General features: G+C 46.4%; 1 protein-coding gene and 1 pseudogene across 6 annotated transcripts in view; both read right to left on the bottom strand.

The window, feature by feature from the left end:
* Window positions 1-1,137: 1,137 nt before the first annotated feature.
* LOC143838540 (sodium- and chloride-dependent GABA transporter 2) overlaps window positions 1,138-23,001 on the bottom strand; it is a 72,350-nt gene continuing 50,486 nt past the window's right edge. For all 6 annotated transcript variants that reach the window (XM_077339977.1, XM_077339979.1, XM_077339982.1 and 3 more), the window contains 9 exons: window positions 21,936-22,070; window positions 16,298-16,401; window positions 14,751-14,875; window positions 13,191-13,303; window positions 12,053-12,190; window positions 9,145-9,247; window positions 8,006-8,106; window positions 4,212-4,382; window positions 1,138-1,624 (listed from right to left, as the gene is read on the bottom strand). In XM_077339977.1, coding sequence (XP_077196092.1) covers window positions 1,505-1,624; window positions 4,212-4,382; window positions 8,006-8,106; window positions 9,145-9,247; window positions 12,053-12,190; window positions 13,191-13,303; window positions 14,751-14,875; window positions 16,298-16,401; window positions 21,936-22,070 — 1,110 coding nt within the window. In that variant the 3' untranslated portion in view covers window positions 1,138-1,504. The remainder of the gene's footprint in view (window positions 1,625-4,211; window positions 4,383-8,005; window positions 8,107-9,144; window positions 9,248-12,052; window positions 12,191-13,190; window positions 13,304-14,750; window positions 14,876-16,297; window positions 16,402-21,935; window positions 22,071-23,001) is intronic.
* On the bottom strand, window positions 11,316-11,874 carry LOC143838820 (fatty acid-binding protein, intestinal pseudogene; annotated as a pseudogene).

Consider the following 23,001-nt stretch of genomic DNA (forward strand, 5'->3'; position numbering starts at 1 on the left):
GTGAGCAGACGGGAGCATATCCAGGGATGGTTTGATTCATGTTGTCAGGGGTGACAGTGCTCTCCTTTCTGCCCACCAGTTTCGCACCGCAAACTTCCCTTCAAATATCAGGAAGCTGCAGTTGTCAGGATAGCATGCAGTTGATGCCTCATGTATGAATTATGCATGTCCTGACCTGGATGGCCCAGCCTAGCCTCACCTCATCAGATCTTAAAAACTAAGCAGGGTTAGTCCTGGTTAGAAATTGGATGGGAGACCACAGACAGGCTGTGGTAAACCATTCCTGAATGTCTTTTGCCTTGAATCCCCCACAGGGTTGCTATAAATCAGTGGAAACTTGACACTTCCCACCGCCGGGAATGTGCAGGTGCAAATGTGCAACCAGCCCCAATCTGATCCTTTGGCAGCCTGATGTGAGGAAGTGAATACCAGGTGATTAAATGGGCAACAGCTACAGGCTCACAAATATGGCCCTGCAAAGTAGGGCAGCAGGCCAGCCTGCCACTGTGCTGAGCAGACACCATTGTTGAGAAGGTGGATGTTTTACTAGAAATTTTAGGGGAAGCCACGTTCCTTCCTTTTTCCTAAAATGCAAACATGAATATTCATGTCACTGTCAACTTATTTTTAGAGGAAGTGACATCAGTGGGGAGATCGTCCAATCAGTACCTTTCAAACTATTTTTCAAAATGTTTATGCCCTTGGAGGGAATATCTCTTTGTTTGGACTGATTGCTTTGAGGATGCTTTCAGAACAGTTCCCTTGCTCTAGAAACATTACATTGAACTTTGCCTAACAAGGGAGGGGATTTTTCTCCTCCAGTGTCCTGCTTGGCTCAACAGAAGACTTCCTGCTTTTTGAATGCACGTCCTGCTTGCTTCCAGTCATTGACCAACAGAAGAATAACCCAATCACTGCTGTTAGTTAGTCTCTCTCTCTCTCTCTCTCTCTCTTCATACAAAGTTGTTTCTTTCTGAATAAAAACTATTTTATTCTTTAAGCAGCCTGGTGCTTCGCTCTCTCTGCATGTTCAAACACAAGTAATAGCTGTGGTGCCTCCCAGCTGCAAGATGAACCAGGTACCCATCCCAAAGTCATAGATCACCACCATCCTTTTGGAAATAATGAATAAGAGCCTTTTGTTCAGTGGAAGGAAACATATTTTATAGAAGATGGAATGGAGACCTCCCTAAAAATCCATGCACTATATAAAAGCTTCTGTGATGGTGTTAACTATGTCCATCTTCGGCTTCAGAGTTTCTTGTCCACTTTCTGAAGAAGAAGCCCACTTGGAACATATTGGCTCGAATCAGCTCCTGCGAATCTGCCCAAAACAGAAGATGAAGTCTGCATCTTCTCCTGCCACTACACCTTGGGAGAGCTTTCTTCCCCTAGCAGCCACGTCTGGTCCTTTGCGAAGGTGGAATCAGCTCATGGGTCCCTCTCCCTTTGCCCACCGGCCAAGTCCAGGCTTGCCCAAAGCAGAAGGGCATGGCCCTTTCCTCTAACAGCGGGAATCCAACTCTGTTAGCATCAGGAGCTCAGTTCGAGTGGCAGGAAAAGTAGGTCCTGGACACAGCCTCTGGGGCAAGTCCTCATTTGGACAGACAAGTTGGCGGAATCTCTGAAAGACAAAAAAAAGGGAGACCCAGATGGAAGCACTTTCTCTGCTCGGACAAACAGTGCCAGTGAACCAAGAGAAACAAAGGATCTACATCCAGTCTATAACTTGTTCATTTCTCTTTTTGCCTGCCCAATCCATGCACGTTTGGGAAGGGAAGGGAATCAGCAGGTCATTGATTGCTTCTGTCTCTTCCTTTTCCTCCAAATAGCTCAAAGGTATATTTTCACCTCACTATTATCCCAACGAAAAAAGATCAGGTTAAGAAATGGTGATGCATCTGATGTCATTCCATGGAGCTTCATAGCTAAAGGATCATTCATGCAGTATTTCTTAAATCAAGAAGAAATCGCCCTGGTTTTACCAAAGGTTTCTTTGTTCAGACAACCAATACCTTTGTGGTTCCCATTGTGGTTTCCATTCCTAATATCCAGAAGCAACTCATTCTTCAGATTTCAACATCTGACACTCTTGTAGCATGGGTTCACAGAGAAATGATTATTCCCATTATTTTTCTGGGGTCATTCCAATTACAGCATAGGACTTGGTTCATGCGGGCAAGAGAATGAAATGGTAGGCCACAGAGGTAATAGACTGTATGGTTTGGGACTGCAGGTGAATCGATTCCTACAACGAATGCCTTTTCATGTGCTGGTTTTATGTTGGCAGGGAATTTTTTTAATAACACTGGGAAACATTACAAATATATTCCCTACATCAGGAGTAGTCAACCTGTGGTCCTCCAGATGTTCATGGACAATTCCCATGAGCCCCTGCCAGCATTTGCAGGGGTAGTCAACCTGTGGTCCTCCAGATGTTCATGGACTACAATTCCCATGAGCCCCTGCCAGCATTTGCAGGGGTAGTCAACCTGTGGTCCTCCAGATGTTCATGGACAATTCCCATGAGCCCCTGCCAGCATTTGCAGGGGTAGTCAACCTGTGGTCCTCCAGATGTTCATGGGCTACAATTCCCATGAGCCCCTGCCAGCATTTGCAGGGGTAGTCAACCTGTGGTCCTCCAGATGTTCATGGGCTACAATTCCCATGAGCCCCTGCCAGCATGTGCTGGCAGGGGCTCATGGGAATTGTAGCCCATGAACATCTGGAGGACCACAGGTTGACTACCCCTGCCCTACATGATCCCCCTCTTGTTGTCTGAATCCATCTTACTGCCTCAGTTCTCTACCACCTCATGACCCAGCAAGCATGAATCGGGTTTAGGATCCTGCTCAAAGGATTGTCCATACAAGATTGCAATGGATCCTGACTTCTCCCACACATCTGAAATCAACCACTTCAAAAAAGTAATTCTTTAGAAATGTGCTTGTAGGTCTCACCTCAAACCCCAACATTGAGATACCCTGAGAGTTTGCACTGCTAGAGGTGGAATAATGGATTAAGGAAAAGAGACATGCTGAAGAGACGCAGCTGTGGGCATCAACCTATACCCTAAACCCTTGGCTTTATACTCTGCATGTAACACCTAACCTAAAGAAAGAAATATTGGTTTACGAACTTCATCAAGGAAGTAACATATGCATCGTAGACCATATCTGATTATCTCACATATATCTCTGTTTACTCTTGGGTTGCCAACTCTGGTTGGGAGATACCTGAGAATCATGAGGTGGAGCCTGGAGAGGATAGAGTATAATGCCATAGAGTCTATTCGCCAGAGTAGCCAGATCTACATAGTCTGGAGATCAGTTGTAATTCCAGTAGGTCTCCACGCCTCTCCTAGAGATCAGCAACCCTACCATACCCCCAGATATAAAGAAGGTACATCTAAAGATAACCCATCCTAAAAATGTCAGTCTTGAATAAAAGCAAACATGTGAGTCTCCTCCCCTTTTCTTCTCACCAATGAAAACTGAAATGGTGCCCTTCAGTGTATCCTGAGTCCTAAAAGTTGGCAGCTCTGGGCACAGTTCAAACTAGGGTGGCCATACTCCAGGTGGAGCCCGTAGATCTCCTGGAATTATAGCTGATCTCCGAACGACTGTATTCAGCTCCCCTGGAGCTTTGGAGGGTGGACTCTATGGCATTTTGCCCTGTTGAGGCCCTTCCCACTACCCTCCCCAGGCTGTACCCCCAAATCTCCAGGGATTTCCCAACCCAGAGTTGGCACCCTTAGATCAAACTATAAATGTAAGAAAAGTAAGCCAATGGCACGTTGGTGTCTTCAATAGTTCTGAACTTTACTGTGAGTTTTCAGTTACTGTGAGTTTTTAAATGCCAGGTGGAAAATCCATGAAGTGTTCCATCCGGAAATCGATAACCAAAGAGAAGGGGGTGGTGAGAAAAAAGCAAGGGCACCAAAGAAAAGCAAAGCTCTTTGCCGGTGACATTTTTAAAGGCCTCTGTGATCAATAAGAAGCACACGGGAAGGATGTCTGGTCTGTGTTGCCTTTAAGCCTCCTGAGGTCCAATCAAGCCCCTGGCTCTTTCCAGTACAAAACCTTGGTCCATTAATTATCCCGTAGCAGAGCAAAGGGTCCTCAAAAGGCCTTCTTGCCAATTTGCTGGTGGTGGCAAGCAGCAGCAGCCACCTTTCTGCATCCCAAACCCAACTACAAAAACACTCTCACCTCTCTCAGGGAGCCCTTGATGGTGGAAAGCTTATATACAATCCAGAGAGGGATGCACACCATCGATGAGAGGGCCAACAGCCACCCAACGGTATCTCCCCACCACGGGTACACATATTTCTTGTTGTACGTCAGCGGGGTGTACTTAATCAGAGAAAAGAGAAAGGTAGCCTAGAAAAGCAGAGGGAGAGAAGGAGGGTTAGGAACACCAATGTTAGCTTCATATTCAGAACAAAATGGCTTCTCCCCAAAACTGGACACTCCCATTCCTATAGGACTGGTTCTCAGAACAATAAAACAATAAAACACAGCTAAAACTTGAAGTCCTAGAGTTTCTGAATTTTCATTTGGCTGTCATTTGTTATCCGAAACGCTAGTCTCCCAATCTTTATCCTAAACTGAAAACTGATATTTTACCTCAGAGTATTCGAGCCTCTGCCTACATTTTGAAATGGTCCATCTTTGACAAAGTTTAACCTCCGAAGCATGTCAGGTTACCACGGCTTTTTGAAAAGCGAATTAGGAATTCTACAGGGATGAGTTGCTAAAGGGTGAGAGCAAGCATTTCTCATGCCTATTATTATTATTATTATTATTATTATTATTATTATTATTATTATTATTATTATTATTATTATTATTATTAATAATAATAATAATAATAATAATAATAATAATAATAATAATAATAATAATAATAATAATAATAATAATTCAATTTATAGCCCAGGTAATTCCCAGGTAATTCTCTTTTTCTCCTTGCAAAGCAAACTGAAGCTTAAAAGGGTCCAAAGGGTGGTTGTCAGAATGCTGGACTCAGAATGGGAAAACAAGGGGATAACGCCATCAAGGTCCCGCTCCAAAGCAAATATCTGCAATCTGGAGATCAATTGTAATTTCAGGACATCCCCAGGCACCAATTGGAGTTTGGCAGTTCTCGTTTGAAGCCACTCACTATCTCTCAGCCTAGGTGTGGATATAATGATGGAAGGGAGACCTCATAAATTCCACTCCTAAAAAGGTCCTAAAAAGAACCGCGGGCTTAAAATGTAATAAATAACATATTAAAGTAGCACAAGTATTAAATAGTTCTTCCCCCACACTTCCAAGACAGCCACACAGGGTTGTTAATTAGCTTTAAAAATGCAAGCGTTTCTAATAATGGAACCCTCTATAGTTTGGTATGGAGAACTAAGCCTGAGATGACAACCAAAGGGGCTCTCGTAGCCTCTAAGTTTTTACTCCTTGAGAATGTGAAACATCTCCCCCACCAGCTCGCCTTTCAAATGCTCAGTATAAATCTTATCATATACATTAAATTAGGCAAGGCAGGAGGAATGTATCGTTCTATGAGCACACGAAACTTAAGTTGCCTTTATTTATAGCTGCAGAGGGCTCTCAAAGAGCTTAGATATGTTGGGGACATATTCACTGTTTACCTATCATAGTTTCATCTAAGGAACCGTGGGGATTGTAGGACACTGAAAATTCTCTTCCTGGGATCGTTCGCTTCCCTCAGTTTTTGCTTTCTCAGCCACCTCTAGCGGGCTTTCTGGAGAGGCAGTGTATAATTAAGAGACATTTCCCCCCTACTGCCACTTTGATCTACTTTCCCGCACTTTTGGTGCCTCAGGTACTCGTCTGAGAAAAAATAAGCCAGGTCTGTGCCCTGCGGATATCAAGTGGTTTGTCCAGGGTGGTGGGGCAGGAGCAGCTGCTTTCTACCATGTTGATACCTTGACTGCCACAAAAATTAAAGCATTCTGGGCATGCTGGGGGGGGGGGGAGTGTAGTGGTTGGGAGTGCCAATTTCTAATCTGGCGATCTGGGTTTGATTTCCCACCCATCCCCACACGCAGCCAGCTGTGCCACAGCCCTGATAAAGCTTTTTCTGACCGAGCAGTGATATCAGGGTTCTCTCAGCCTCACCCATCCCATGGGGTGTCTGTTCTGGGGAGAGGAAAGGGCAGAGTAATGTAAGCTGCTTTGAGACTCCTTCTGGTAGAGAAAAGTGGCATATACGAACCATCTCCTCTTGTGGCGCAGGGTGGTAAGGCAGTCAACATACTGTCTGAAGCTCTGACCATGAGGCTGGGAGTTCGATCCCAGCAGCCAGCTCAAGGTTGACTCTACCTTCCATCCTTCCAAGGTTGGTAAAATGAGTACCAAGCTTGCTAGGGGGTAAAACGGTAATGACTGGGGAAGGGAATGGCAAAGCACACTGTACTGAGTCTTTCAAGAAAACGCTAGAGGGCATCACCCCCAAGGGTCCCCTTGCAGCACAGGGGATACCTTTACCTTTTTTATTTTACCTTCTTCTTCAGTAATATCAGGGCTCTTTCTGCCTCACCTACCTCCCCGGGTGTCTGTTGTGGGGAGAGGAAAGCAAAGACTCCTTTGGGTAGAGAAGAATGGAATATAAGAACCTTCTTCTATTGGTACTAGTGATATGGGGCTCATCCCAATCCTTCAGGGTGCAGAGCTAAGTGTCTCACATTCATATGCCAAGTAGCTCAGGACAGCATAAAGTTTTTCCCCTTCTCTCACAACAACCATGTGAGGCATCAAGCCTAAGGGAGAATTTTAATTTTAATTTCTTATAATCTATTCCAGCTCCCTAACTGCTATACCATACTGGGTCCCAAAGCCAACCCCCACCATTCTCAATCCTTTTCCTGCTTCAGAAAACCTCCATAGTACAGCTGTCTGCTGCTATTGCCTTAACTTGCTAGGCCCCAAGAGGTACCTGTGCAGGGAGGAATGCGACTACAAACCTCCATCTTTATTTCTGGTTCGTTTTAAGCAAGAATGGTTAGACCAGAGAGCCTACCCAGAAAGCTTTGCATATCAGAAATAGGCCAAAAGCTGGCTCTATGTGAGAACAGTCTCAGCCAAGAGACTTTCTGGCTATCACAAGAGTAATGCAATTAATCTGCCAGTTGTTCTTCCCTCTCCCCCATCCTTGCTCAATGACAAAGGAATTGACAGCACCTGACCAGTGGCTAATCTACTCAACAACCTGAATATATATCTTCCCTTAATGTCACTTCCTGATGAAGTCACCCTTCTGGTAGCTTCTTCCTGTCCTAGCAGTGCCATTGTGGCAGTGCCAGCTCAACAGGACTGATGTCAAGCACAGAATCAATCTAAGCAAGGAGAGAGGTTGCAAACCCAGCAGATCCAGTACAATGTACTAGTGCCCAGCAGAACCCAGTGCCAATATGGCAAGGCCAGTTCAATCAGAATCCAAGCAAGAGGTCATTTTTGCAAACCCAGTAGAACCAATACAATGTACAGAATGCCTAACAGTACCAGTACAATCATGGAGTGTCCAGAAGAACCCAGTGCCACTAGCACCGCAGGGTTAAAAGGACTGATCTCGAGAAGAGCCACAAATCTAAGCAAGAGGTGGGATTTTGTAAGTTCTGCACAAGAAAATGGCAAATGAACATAATGGAAGGTCTGCAAGGGGCTGATGAAATTGACATGACTAATTGGACTAGTTTTGAAACTGACAAGTGTTTCCAAAGGTGGAGAATTTCACCCACCCTGCTGCTTTTAAGTTTGGTAAACATTTTGTTTGAGCAGAGACACTCTGTTTTTGAACGGTTCATGCTCATCCCTAATCCTGATCTTGTCCCATCACTGCCTTGCAAGAACACAGCACAGCTCAGAGCAGGATTGAGGAGGCATGGCCAGCCCTGTCCACATTTGCAGAACAGCTCAACCTATTCCTCTTGTCTTTAAGAGCGCTCTTTTCCTGGGACTCAGAACAAAGGGACTCGCTCACTCACCAGGCAGACAGCTGGAGTGATGAATAGCCAGCAATATTTGATGACAGACCATGGCCGATAGCCAATCATGTCTTCAATATTATCATAAAAACGGTCAGCACCTGTGAAAAGGGAGGAAAAAAATCTAAATGCTAACAATACAGAGTGGAGAAGGCAAGGAGAGAGAGAGGAGACTCTTATAGATAGGGAAGAATCTACCAGGCTACATGAAAAGAAGCATGCCCTCAGAATGCAATGCAATGATTAGCAGCTTTGCTGTCTAGGGCAGGGGTAGTCAACCTGTGGTCCTCCAGATGTTCATGGACTACAATTCCCATGAGCCATGGGACTACAATTCCCATGGGCTCATGGGAATCGTAGTCCATGAACATCTGGAGGACCACAGGTTGACTACCCCTGGTCTAGGGGGAAGGATGAAGTTACCTCTGCATCATGAAAGCAGAGGAGAATAACATGCCTAAGGAAGGGTTCAGTGGGAGTTTTCTGTACATCTGGCTCTTGATGATGCGGTCATCACAGCTACCGTGGCAACTTACCACCCTCCTTTTTGTATCACAGCAGAGTCTAATACCAACGTACAAATGCTACTGCTTCAGTCATCTTCCCAAGGAAGTAAATGAAACACATGAGAACTGGGAATTCAAAAGAAGTGAAATCCAAATCTTTATTTTATTTCTTTATTCTTCAGGTTTATATGCCACTCTTCCCCGAGGGCTCAGGGCAGATGAAAATAAAACAAGATTAAAAAAAAATCAAAATAGATAGATGGCAAAGTATTGTTACAGCTGCTAATAGCATTATGGCCTTTCTTTATACTCACAGGGTAAAATGTTCAGAAAATACTGGGCACCTGTGAGGGGATGAGGGTAGGAAAATGGAATCACCACAGGTAAGAAAAATGCACAAAGTTACTTCCATACAATGTGCTGGCACACCTCCATGTGGAAGCAACCTTCATCACGTGAAGTTATCCATGAGCCAGATTTGGTCCACAGGTTGCCATTTGCCTAGCACGGCAATAAGGATGGTATCATTCTAGTTGCTACCAGTGTTGCAGAGAATGTCTCCATGCCATGTTCTAATGCGGTTCAGACCTTTGGATCCAAAGACACGTGTTTCCTGCCACATTCTATACTTACCGTAGACCCAGCCGATGCACAGCGTCTCAAAAATAGCGACAAAGAGAAGGCACATTCCGCTAGCAGCGTAGTAATCAAACAGCTGGAAGACATACATCCCACCCTAAAGTGGAGAACCAGGTTATGGAATCGGGGGGGGGGGGGGAGAGAGAGAGAGAGAGAGAGAGAGAGAATATAAACCTAAGCTGTGTCAAGTTTATAAATATGGAACACTCCATAAATACTTGGCAGCTTTGAGATCATCTCATTTTAAATACAACACAGCCTCTTCTCTAGAAATCTAAATAGAGAAAGCAGGTTATTCCACCTCATTATACTGATCACTTTGATGCAATACCTGGACAGACAAAATAGATTTGCCCTGAGGCCGAAATCAATCAAGTTCTTGCAACTATTTTCAACTGCGACTTTTTTTCAAGCTCTTTATACTTTAGCAACCTGTTTAGAAGTAATATATTAAGAAGCAGGATGAGGCAGAGGGAATTAGTAATGTTGGCCAACCTTACAGAGTTGGTCTGAAGTAGCAGAACAAAATTTAAGTCCAATTTGGAGCCGGAGGGGGCTAGCAACAGATCTCTTTTAATTACTTCAGTTCACAACTGGGAAAAGCATCTGCCATTATTCACTAACCTTAGCATTTTTATTTCCCTTGTGTTTTAGAATCATAGATTAATAGAGTTGGAAGGGACCTCATGGGTCATCTAGTCCAACCCCCTGAACTATGCAGGACACTCACATCTCAATCGCTGAACAATAATTGACGAACAACAATTGAACCTGAAGAATTGATAACTCTTATTCTGGCAAGATATTACGCTGCATATTTGTGGGCTATCTACATGATGCTGTTTACTAATTCCCTGCTAATTTACTCTGTCCTTATACCTGCACTGTGTTGATTCCTGTTTCATTGTCTAAGGAAGTGTGCCTGCACACAAAAGCTCACACCTAGAATAAAACTTTGTTGGTCGTAAAGGTGTCATCAGACAGAAATTTTGTTTTGCAGAGTTGTTGTGAGCATTAACAGCAAGAGAATTCATTTGATGGGCTCTGAGCTTTTTGGAAGGGCAGCATAAAGATGTAATAATAAATGAATAAATAAATACTGTGCTGCTATGTAAATACTAAATATTACTACTACTCCTTTTTTACCCCCCAAAAATGAGCCTCGGAGACTATTTCTAAAGTAGGCCAAAGCATGATAAAGCACATAGCATGAACTTGTTTCTGGAATGCAATCTTAGCAACGCTCTTCTTTCAGCCTCATTACCAAATGGAATTTTTTAAAAAGAGTTAAGTTATAGTCTGGGAATGCAGAAGTAGGCAGCAGGTCTATATTTGAGTCTCCTCTCAGAGAGAGGAAAATAGGAATGTGAGGTATCCCGGACTGTATCTACGAAACTATGTCAATTTAGACCCCTGCAGTGAATTACAGAAATGAGCCTCTTGCGTGGATGCTACAATTACACAGCTTGCTTATCATTACCAACCTACACAGAGAATTACATGAATACTAACGGGCTGAATTTTAAGTCATGCTCATGGGTCAGCATGGATGACTCCGAAGAAGAAGAAGAGTTGGTTCTGATATACCGCTTTTCTCTACCAGAAGGAGTCTCAAAGCGGCTTACATTCACCTTCTCTTTCCTCTCCCCACAACAGACACCCTGTGAGGGAGGTGAGCCTGAGAGAGCCCTGATATCACTGCCCGGTCAGAACAGCTTTATCAGTGCTGTGGCAAGCCCAAGGTCACCCAACTGGCTGCATGTGGGGGAGTGCAGAATCGAACCCAGCATGCCAGATTAGAAGTCCGTACTTCTAACTATACCCAACTGGCTTGCCCAATGTGGTGTGTGTATGTGAGCATATGCCCTGAACTCTCTGTTGTGTGCTGGATTTTTACAACCGGCACAACAAATCAGAAGACAGAAAGTTTGGGAAACTTTAAGGGAAACTGCTGGATGCCCCCGTAGCTCTCACAAGACTTGTTGTGTGCATGTGTGTGTAGAAACCAGGTTTATTTCCATTATGAAGACTAATATTCTTTCCATCCCTTCGTAACACTATTATCTAATATACATGGGACAGAAGATAAACAGGTCTTAGTTTTACAGTTACTAGGTACTTCTTGTAAAAAATCTGGTTGCCATATATACAGTAATTCATCCATCTCATTTCAACCCTGTTGAAGCTTTCTTCAAGATTCTCTTAGCTAAGACACCTCCATAGATGTCAGTATGAGCCATTTCATCTCCAGTGATTTCTCTGAAAGCCTTAAGTTCCTTTCCATTATCTTTCCTCCTGAACGTGCCTACAAGCCTACCCTCTTCTATGATCCACGTACCATGAAGCTCAGTTCCATCAGCTACACTGTAGTCAAAATCCACACTTGACACGAACACTATCTCTATGGTCCGGAAATTGCTTGTTTCTTTGACACTGAACGTGTTGCGCTCTTGTTGGAAAGTGAACTTCAGGTTATCATGGGCTTTCTCTTCACTAAATTGATACCCATCACCTCCATGAACTTTTCATGATTTCCACTCTTTTCTACTTTCCAAGTACCATTAAACGCCATGATAGTTTGCTGTAACAAAGAAGTATCAGCGATAACTTCTGCCCAACCTAGCAGAGAATACATATTTCTACGGGAGATTTATGTCTTCACTTACCTGGAAAACTATTCACATAGTGATCATTCTCACAAGACCTGTTTACAAAAACCTGGTTCTGGGCCTGGCCTTTTGATCGAAGCCTTCTTATGAGGACTATTGAGAGGTGACCTGCAACCATGGCAAATCTTGAGAAATCCCTTTGCCTTCAAACTTTAATGGATTTGCAGTTGAATTTTTCATACGAGTCATGCAAACAAAGAAAATTAGGTTCTCCCTCCTTGTCAAGAGCCTACCTCAGTGATCATGACCAGCCCCACCAGGTACGAGAGGATGGAGACAAGCAAGATCAGGGTTTCTCTGCGGTTCTTTTTCCGGAAAATTCCAGGGTACATGTCAACTAATGCCGTCACCAGGCTCTCCACACAGACGAACTAAACAGATGGGAGAATTCAGGCAACGATCAGATCTTTAAGAATATAAGAAGAGCCACGCTAGATCAAACCAAGAGCACTTCTAGTCCAGCATTCTGATAGAACAGTGGCCAACCAGTTACCTCTAGGAAGCCCACAAGCAGGAAGACTTCCTCCTCCCTGTGCATCCTATCAACCAGCCAGCCTGGTATAGAGGTTAAGAGTGGCGGCTTCTAATCTGGAGATCTGAGTTTGATCCCCCACTCCTCCACATGCAGTCAGCTGAGTGAATTTGGGCTAGTTACAGTGCATTGAGCTGCAGAACTGTACTCAGTATTCCACGCGAGTCTCACCATAGACGTGTATAATAGCAGCAATTTTCTTCCCTATTCCTTTGCTAATTATAGCCAGCATGGAATTTGTTTTTTCCACAGCACCCACGCACCCACTCATAGGGGTGACAGATTAATTAAGCTATTCTCCCACCACCTTCATTCCTATTCTTGATCTCTCGCTGCCAGCTCAGATCCCACTAGTGCATATGAGAAGCTGAGATCTTCCCTTCCACAGAAGCTTGAAGTGTTCTCTTGGAGGCTCCAGGAAAATATGGCTGGAGGCAAATTATGGTTCTTTTCAAAGAACTGAAGAGAGTTTTAAAGGGGGACCGCAGCTCATTGTGCATGCTCCTAGATAGGGATGGGCATGAACCAGCTGATGAACTACAGTTTGGCATGAATTTTAGCTGATTTATTGTTCTCAAAACAATGTTTGTGAACTGAAGAACTGCCACTGTTTAAAGTCCCAGCGGGCATTCGTCTCGCTAGGCTGAGCATTCCACCGGGCTATGGCCTTGGTGGAAAAAGCCCTGGCCCTGGTTGAGACCAATTTTACCTCTTTGTGTCCAGGGATCCTAAGCAAGTTTTGGTTGCTTGATCTTAACACTAAGCTTTTCAGGGTGATCTCTGTCTCTCAGGAAAGTGTTAAAGTACTTGGGGAACTGGGCCCTCCAAGGTGTCATTACCTGACTGTCCAATCCCAGCAGGACGACCATGACAAAAAAGAAACAGGCCCACAGCGGAGAAAAGGGCAGCATGACAACTGCTCGGGGGTATGCTATGAAAGCCAGGCCAGGTCCTGCCGAGAGAAAATTAGTACAGTAAGTGCCTGAATCTTTGGGCTCATGGAGGTGCAGCAACAGAAGGCAGAGGGTGAAAACAATACTATGAAGATGGGCCCAGTTGGTCAATTTGCCACTGAGCTATGCCATTATGACTAAATGTTTCTAACCTCTAGGTAAGGCCTGGAGATCTCCAGAAAATACAACTGATCTTCAAACTTCCATGTTCTGTTCCCCTTGAGCAAATGGCTGCTTGGGAGGGTGGTCTCCATAGCATCATACCCTACTGAGGTCCCTCAACTCCCCAAGGTACACCCAAAAATCTCCAGGAACCTCCCAACAAAGAGTTGCAATTCTAAAGCATATTCTTTATGGAGTCACTAGATTCCCCCTGGCCACTGGCAGGGATGTAGGTTAATTGCCTGTTCCAGCTAGGGGAGTTCCTGGAGATTTGGAGATGGAGACTGGGGAGGACAGGGACCTCAGTGGGGTGTACTGTCATGGAGGCCACCCTCAAAAGCATCCATTTTCTCCAGGGGAACTGATCGCTGTAGGCTGGAGATGCTCTGCAATTCCAGGAGATCCCCAGGTCCCAACTGGAGGCTGACATTCTTCCCCACAAATCTCCGTTTAAACGGTGGGAGAGGAAACCAAGTCTACCAATTAATGACCCTGAAGGAAGTATGCAGATCTAATAAATTGGGCATATAAACTAATATAGGAAGAAAGTGTGAGCAGAACTTTTCTTCCTGACAAACACAGAGCCACCTCAAGAACAGTCAGACTTCACAGCATCCTGACAGAGGGATTTAGCAAGTGGGGAGGAACATCACTTTTGCAGCTCAGTTGGTTTGAATTTAGATCCCGTCAGTTCACTCCTTGTTACATGCAGCCCATCATACAAATGGTTCTTCTGTTCATCAACTTTAAGGAACAACTATGTCCAACAAGCCCCTCTTGCTCAATGGATTCCGTGTCCAACTGGAGACTGATGGATCGCCCTACACAGTTCTCTCTCTACCACTCTCTATGGCCCCGTGTTTACAAAGCTGTCCTGTTATGTTATGGAGCAAGAGTGCCCAAACTCTTTCCGGCTACCCTGAATCTTGGGGCACCAATCCTGGCTGCCATGCTTCCTTTATGGTGCTGCACATAGGCTCATGCACAGCAACAGGGCTTTCTGACCGAGATGGTGGGTGCATTATATTTTAATGTGGGGTCCCTTATATGTTAAAAATTACTTATTGTATCTTTGTATTGTTTTTACTGGAGTGTTTTCAATGCATTCCGCACACATTGGATAATGCGCTTTCACTGTGCTTTTGCAGCTGGATTTGCCTGTGTGAAACAGGAAATGCTACTTCTAAAGTACATTATCCAACATGTGCATCATGTGCCTTGCTTGTGGCTTTGAGGGCATGTGATATAAATCTAACTAAACCCTGACACACACAACCCACTCACCCGACTCAGCTACCTCAGAAATAGGCACTCCTTGCTCTTGCGCCATAAAACCCAAGATGGAAAAGATCGCAAATCCAGCCACAAAACTTGTGCCACTGTTCAAAAAACACAGAGCAATGCAGTCCCTAAGGGGAGAAAAACAGAATGTCAACACAAAAGCCTAGACATCCAATGGGAAGAAAGCATTTGCAAGGGGGCCAATCGTATCACAAGCATCAAGCAATCAGCCAATAACATTGAAGAACATAAGGAGAGCCCTGCTGGATCAGACCAGTGGTCCATCTAGTCCAGCATCCTGTCTCACTCAGTGGCCAACCAGCAATTCTGGAGGGACAGAAACAAGGCTTAGAGGCCTTCCCCTGACATTGCCTCCTGCCACTAGGATTCAGAGGATAACTGCCTCTGAACGTGGAGGTTCCCTTTAATCATCGTGGTTGGTAGCCACTGACACGCCTAACCTCCATGAACCTGTCTAACCCCCTTTTAAAGCTGTCTATCCCTGAGACCATCACTGCATCCTTTGGCAGCGAACTCCACATTTTAATCGCTCGCTGTATAAAGAACTATTTCCTTATTCCATCCTGAATCTACTGCCCATCAGTTTCATTGGATGCCCTGGAGTTCTTGTATGTAGGTACACTATGAAGCGTACAATGGAAATGCACGCGTACATTTAATGATCCCTAAGAGCCTCTTGTGGCACAGAGTGGTAAGTGGCAGAAATGCTGTCTGAAGCTGTCTATCCATGAGGCTGGGAGTTCAATCCCAGCAGCCGGCTCAAGGTTGACTCAGCCTTCCATCCTTCCGAGGTCGGTAAAATGAGTACCCAGCTTGCTGGGGGGTAAACGGTCATGACTGGGGAAGGCACTGGCAAACCACCCCGTATTGAGTCTGCCATGAAAACGCTGGAGGGCATCACCCCAAGGGTCAGACATGACCCGGTGCTTGCACAGGGGATACCTTTACCTTTATGCAGGTACTAAAGCAGCACATATCTTGATAGTATCAGAAGCTGCACTGTATGTATGGGAAAATACAGGACACTTGCATCATGGCTTAGTGTCATTGGATAACCACGTCACCTTTCAAAACTCAAGAGGGTTCCCACTCATACAATAAATACTCCTGCTACCTAAACAGAGACAGAAGACCTATGGATCTGGGCAGCTCACATCTTTGAGCTACATGCAAAGCACACAGTCATTTCTGATCATGAAGAAGAAGAAGAAGAAGAAGAAGAAGAAGAAGAAGAAGAAGAAGAAGAAGAAGAAGAAGAGTTGGTTCTTATATGCCACCCGAAGGAGGCTCAAAGCGGCTTACAGTCGCCTTCCCATTCCTCTCCCCACAACAGACACCCTGTGAGGGGGGTGAGGCTGAGAGAGCCCTGATATTACTGCTCGGTCAGAACAGTTTTATCAGTGCCCTGGCGAGCCCAAGGCCACCCAGCTGGCTGCATGTGGGAGAGTGCAGAATCGAACCCGGCATGCCAGACTAGAAGTCCGCACTCCTAACCACTACACCAAAAATGGCCTTGCTTCTCTTCTTACCTGTAACAGTTGTTATGGTACTGGTTGTAGCTGCCCAGAGCTGTCAGGCACCCCAAGCAAATCGCGTAGGAGAAAAAGATCTGAGTACCTGCATCCATCCACACCTGTAAGTGAAAGAAAAATTCATATTGTTAAGGGACAAAAGATGCTTGAGCATGGCCTTTCCCCTGACAGCGGCTCATTAAAGAGGGTCTCTTCACAGTAGCTGTTCAGGCACTGCAGAAGGAGCATTACCATCAGCAAATCTGCCCTCCTTTGCCCTCCCTAGTTGTGAGAGTCCTGCATTCTGCAGGGGGTTGGACTACACGACCCTGGAGGTCCCTTCCAACTCAATGATTCTGTGGTTCTATGAATTACACTCTTACCTGTGAGCAAAGAGGCACTCTAAAGGCACCTCTAGCCTGCATTACCAAGGGGGTAAACTAATACACCTATAGTCTCATAAACCTAATTCACAAAGGAAGGAAAACAAAACTAGCTCTCTTTCTCCTGGACAGGCACTACCTGCATGACAGGAAGGGGCCCAAGCTCACTGTGTCCAGCATAAGGTTCCCAACCTCCAGGTGACACCTGGAGATGTCCCAGGATTACAACTGCTCCCTCGACTACAGAGACGGGTTCCTCTGGAGAAGGCGGCTATTTTGGAGGGTGGGGCTGTTTAGCATTATAGCCTGCTGAGGTCCCTTCCTTCCCCGAAGAAGAAGAAGAAGAAGAAGAAGAAGAAGAAGAAGAAGAAGAAGAAGAAGAGTTGGTTCTTATATGCCGCTTTTCTCTACCTGAAGGAGTCTCAAAGTGGCTTACAGTCGCCTTCCCATTCCTCTCCCTACAATAGACACCCTATGAAGTGGGTGAGGCTGAGAGAGCCCTGATATTACTGCTCGGTCTGAACAGTTTTATCAGTGCCGTGGCGAGCCCAAGGTCACCCAGCTGGCTGCATGTGGGGGAGTGCAGAATCGAATCCAGCTCACCAGATTAGAAGTCCGCACTCCTAACCACTACACCAAAGTGGCTTTCACCAAATGAACAAATCCCCTCTATCTGCAGGCATTTCCAACCCTGGGAAAGCTCATTTCGGAGGTTGCAGAGCCCATCTCATGGGGCTGGTGGGGTGCAGTGAGGCATGGGAAGGGGCTCCACAGATGGAAGATGCAAGCAGAACGATTTTGCCACCTCTGCTCAGCTCACTGCAGCCCACTAGTCCGTGCAGCTACCACTCCTTGTGCATACCAAGTTCATGGGAGGGGGATAAGCTAAGCACATACAAATGCATTTCTCGCCAGGTTTCTACCAGAAGAAAAATGCAAGTTGGAGAAAGGGCTGAGCACAAACCAATGCTTTTCTGTCCTCCCAGCTGGGCCTTCTCCCTAGGAAGAAACAAGTTTGTGGCAGTGCAGAGACAGACAGAATGTTTGTTGTTCAAAGGGCCACATTTGCAGAGTTGCCATCTCCAGGGCCCATTCCGCACACATAGGATAGTGCAGTTTCAATGTGCTTCTGCAGCTGGATTTTCCTGTGCGGAACAGGAAAATCTACTTCTAAAGTGTATTGAAAGTGCATTATCTATTGTGTGAAGAATAGGCCCAGGTTAGGGAATACCTGGAGATGTTGTGGGTGGGGCTTGAGGAGACTGGGGTTTGGGGAGGGATGAGACCTCAGCAGTGTATGATGCCTTACAGTCCACTGACCAAAACAGCCATTTTCTCCAGGTGAACACACCTCTGTCACCCGGAGATCAGGCCCTGTAATCCCAGGGGATCTCCAGCTGCTGCCTTGAGATTGCCAACTGCATGCATTAGCCCTGGAAGCCGAATTGGCCGACCCAGGAGGAGTTAAAAAGATTACAAGAGGTCCCGCTGACCTATTTTTGTTTTCCAGGCAGGCCCCCTGCTAATCTCCTCTGTCCCAGAGGCTGGTAGAGCAGCTCAGCTGGAACCGGGATTTAACACGGAGGAAGCGGTCCCAAAGGGATTAAAAACGGCAGCTGGGCAAGGAAGTGCCAGCAAAGCGAGTGGGACCGAGAATTTGTGACCGAGAGACAACAAGAGAGGGGTTACCCCGTGGGCTGGGGCTGGCAGCAGCTATTGAGGGTCAGGCTGTTAAAGGTGTCTTTGTTGCTGGAGCTTCCTGAGCATTGCAAGGCCCCCACAATGGAGGGGAGCCTGCAGATGACGCTGTGCCCAACATGAGCATAAGTCATGAGGCTCCTATTGCTGTTCTTTAGGGGAAATATAAGCCTCCCTTTCTTTGAAGAGAAGGGGGAAACCAAAGTGTGGCATGTGCATTTGCACACTTTCTCACAGGAGAAAGAGAATGGAGCTAAGACCCAGCTCCTCCCCTCTCTTTGGAGGTTGGGCTCAGATGGTTTCGGCAGAGCTGTGGTGCCCCTGCTGCGCCTCTGAGGTTTGCAGATGTCCAGAAGCCCCATTTGCCTTATTCACACATTCCAGAGTTGAGCTTTCCTCCAAAGAGGGTTGCCAAATCCTTCCTGGCCACCAACGGGGTAGGGGGTTGGAGATTGCCAGCTCAAGATTGGGAAACTCCTGGAGATTTGGAGATAGAGGCTGAAAGGACAAGGACCTGATTGGCCAGGACGTCAGTTCAAAAACTTCCTGGTTCCCAGTTGCAAGGCTTCCCTTAAAGTGACTGCGCTCCAGAAGCCCTAACTTCTCTCAGCAGAGATTTGCCTCTTGGATTTATTCCCCCTCCTCTGCTGTCTCCAGTCCTCTCCCCACCCCCCTCGTTCAAGAAAAAGAAAGAAAGAGACTCCTGCTGTGCTTGGCTCCCCTCTCCACTCTGAGCTTCCCCAATCAAGTGCAGAACACTTTCTGCTTCAATTGGGGGGGGGGAGAGATAGAGGAAGACTCAAGTTCAAACAGATCTGAATTCAGGATCCACAATAGAAAAAAACGAAGTAAGTGCAGAACCAGCCCAGGTGATCTGATCTCTGTCCTTGAGATGAGCTGTAATTCCAGGGAATCCCCAGGTCCCACCTGGAGGCTGGCCTCCCTAGCACCAAGGAAAGAATCTACGGTTCAGCTGTGATGTGATGCAAATCGACTGGACCCTGGCCCGGTGCCCTCAGCCCCCAGGGGTAAGAAGTAGCAAAACAGAAGGCGAGTGAGAAGAAAGGCCTGTTGGGGGTGACAGCAGCAGGCCGTGGGTGGCAAGCCGGGCACAGAAGTCAACCAAGCTGAATGCTCTCCATTATGTTTTCCGCATGCATTTACATACACCGCATGTGCATAGCCAAAGAAAAGAACGACGGGGAGGGAGGCAGAGAAAGAGAACTGAGGGTGCAGGGATTGAAGGGGACATACTTGGAAATCCAACTAACATTCAAGGCTGCTCCGGTGCTTTAGCTGCTACAGAACACGCTGGCCCGCACCGCCTCTTCAGAGGGAGGGATGCAGGGAACAGCCTCCTGCATTTCCGAGGGGAAACGAGGAGCTGCTCTTTTGTACTTGAAATAGCCCAGTTAACGGTTGGGAGCATAACAACCCATGCTGAAAGCTCTTCTCCGGCTGGACCACGCTGCAGCCATTCATCTTGCGATTGCCTACTGTCTTCCATGCTCAATAGGCTTTGGGACTGATTTTGAAGGCAACCAGCTGTCTTAGATATTCAACAGCTCCTCCAACAATGTCTGTGCATCGCTATTCAGGGAGAATGGACTTTATGGCTGCCAGAAAAATGCCCCATGGGCTAGGGCAGGGGTAGTCAACCTGTGGTCCTCCAGATGTTCATGGATTACAATTCTGGAGAACCACAGGTTGACTACCCTTGGACTAGGCATGGCCCTTCTCTCTGAGACCTCCACCCAGGTCCAAGGAGGTAATGAGGCCAGTTGCCCCCTCCCTCCTACAGCAAAGACAGGGATTGTAGCTGCTGCTGACACTCCCTTGCCCAACTAGCCTTACACACACAAGGTTACTTGGCTTGGTCCTAGGTCCCTCCAGAGAAATACAGCTGCAGAGTAACAGAGCGTTTTGAACGTAAGCAGTTATTAGTTACCTTTGTGGATGAGGCACAGATCCAGACTCACAGTATTTTGAATGTTAAAGGAGAGTAATCTTTACTGGAAAGATTATACAGAAATATATATATCATATTTTTCTGCTTCAGTAGTTACAAGAGCAGCACATATTTATGGGTGGGCTTCAAGCAGGCTACATGGCATACATCAACCTACTTTAAACAAAGGGAATCCCAGCCATCTGCTTGGAATTTTTCCACTGCAATCCCAGAGAGACCATTAGGTGTCACTAGTGAGCACACAGGTCCAGTTTAGCATAAAAACTCTACAACAACAACCATTCAGGGTTGACTTCTCCAAAATACTTGCTGGTTGCAATTCCAACACCAGGCTACAGAGGTAAGTACCCCTGGAGAAAATGGCTGCTTTGGAGAGTGATCTCTGTGGTGTAGATACCCTGCTGTGGTCCCTCTGCCCCTGAAGCCCCTCCCTTCTCAGGTACCACCCTAGATTTGCCAACCTCTAGGTAGCACCTGAAGATCTCCCACTATCATAACCAATCTCCAGATGACCAAGATAAGTTCCTTTTTCAAACGTTTGACCATGAAGAAGTGACTGAAATAAAATTTTCAGACTTTGAGGATCCCTGAAAGTGACATCGGCTGGCCACGCCTCCACCACACTACTGGAAATGACATCACTACACTCACTCTTAGGCCTCCTTTTGCTCCCTCCCCCCACCTTTATTACTATGATGGCAGCGCTGCCTCATATAGACCAGAAAGAAGAGTAGCAGCTGAGCAAACAGCCCAGACCCTTCCATACCATGCCACTTCAGAGCTCTTGCAGAAACCCAGAGGTCCATGGACCCCTTGTTGGGAATCCCTGCTTCAGAGGATGGGCTCAATGGTATTATACCCTGCTGAGGGAGGTCCCAACCTGGCCCTCTCCAGGCAACACCATCAAACCGCCAGGAATATACCAACACAGAGGTGGCAATGTTACACACCCAGGCTGCTGGCCTCTGGTTGACCAAATATGGGACTGGTTGGGCAAAGAAAGAACCAGGGAGGGAAGAAGGCAGCCCAAGCAGATTAACTGATTGGCCAGTGCTACTGGCTCATCCTTGTGAAACCGGCCTCATTGGTCTTCCATCAGATGAGGGGAAAGGGTGGTTCTGTGCCTGGGGAGGGGCGGAGCCTGCATGCCTATTCCTGCCTTAAACCACATCCTGTTCCGCCCGCCCAGTCCTCCTCAAGCCTGCCTGTTAATGCATGTGATGATGTCACTTCCGGTGACATGTAACTTCTGGTGGGCATGGGAGGGAGGTATAGCCAACTCTACAACACTTCCAGGGCTTTTCAAAGCCTGAAAACTCACTTCAGGGGCTCCTCCATGGTCAAAATGTTGATAAGGGCTGATCTAGAGCATGGTAATATTGTAAGAATATTGAAAGCACATGCAGATATTTGGGTAGAGGAACTGGACCCAACGGATGAGGCAGAAAGCTGTTGGGGCTAAGGGAGGACGCGAGAGGAGGAGTCATACTGCTGAAAAAAGACAGAGCAAGAAACACAAAGGAACAGAAGGGTGGGGGAAAGAGAGAGAAGCCGGTCCACGTCCGCTCAGCCAGAACCAAGCCTCTCCTTGGTGCTGAGAACTTACCTGGGGGTCACCAAGACGTGTGAGATCTGGATAAAGGTAGAAGAGGATCCCTTGAGATGCTCCTGGCAGGGAGACTCCTCTGATCAGGAGCACAACCAGCATGAGGTATGGAAAGGTGGCAGTAAAGTACACAACCTAGCAAAACGGCAAAATACGGTAAGCATAAGAACAGGAAAGACAAGCTGGGCTTCAAGCCAGCCTATGATGCACGCAGTACAGAGAACGGGGGCTGGGTCCTGGGTTCCTACCCGGGTCAGATGTAGCAGTCCAATGTGAGTTGTGGGCTGTCCTCAATGCCCACACAAGCTGTGCCAAATTTGGAGGAGGATCGTGCCATGAAGGGGCTTCAACCTCTCCCGTTAGGGACACCACGTTGCCCACTTTGGTCAGCCACCTCCGACCACCGGCTCCTGCCTTTTATGGCTACTTAAGCAGGCAGTGAGGGGGGGAATAGGTGGGCCAAAATGGCATCCCACAAAACCATATTGTCACTTCTGGCTTCATAAAACCAGGCGTGTTGCCACTGTGTCACCGGACACTCTTGGTTTCTATTGAAATTTTAGAAGAAGAGATGGCTTTTATACCCTGCTTTCCTCTACCCTAAGCAATCTCAAAGTGGCTTATGATCTCCGTCCCTTCCTGTCCACACAGCAGGCACCTTGCAAGGTAGGTTAGGGCTAATCCTGCGTTGAGCAGGGGGTTGGACTAGATGGTCTGTATGGCCCCTTCCAACTCTATGATTCTATGATTCTAGGTTGGGTTGAGAGAATTTGGAGAGAACTGTGATTGGCCCAAGGTCACCCAGCAGGCTTTCTGTGGGGAGGAGTGGGGAATCAAACCCAGCATCTTCCGTCCATTCTTTTGATGCATATGCTGCCCCTCTAAGCAAGCCGGCTTGGAGTGGATAACAAGAAGACAATAGTTGCAGAAACTTAGCAATAATACCTATAATATAAATTAAAATCCATTTAAACTAATTAAACATTCCTTAACATTCTGATGCACAGCAGTAACAAGCATTTACCAGTAATTACCTTTATTTCAAGGAGGGAGTCCGTCGCACAAG

The sequence above is a fragment of the Paroedura picta genome, chromosome 5, assembly GCF_049243985.1.
Source record: "Paroedura picta isolate Pp20150507F chromosome 5, Ppicta_v3.0, whole genome shotgun sequence".
Lineage (NCBI taxonomy): Eukaryota > Metazoa > Chordata > Lepidosauria > Squamata > Gekkonidae > Paroedura > Paroedura picta.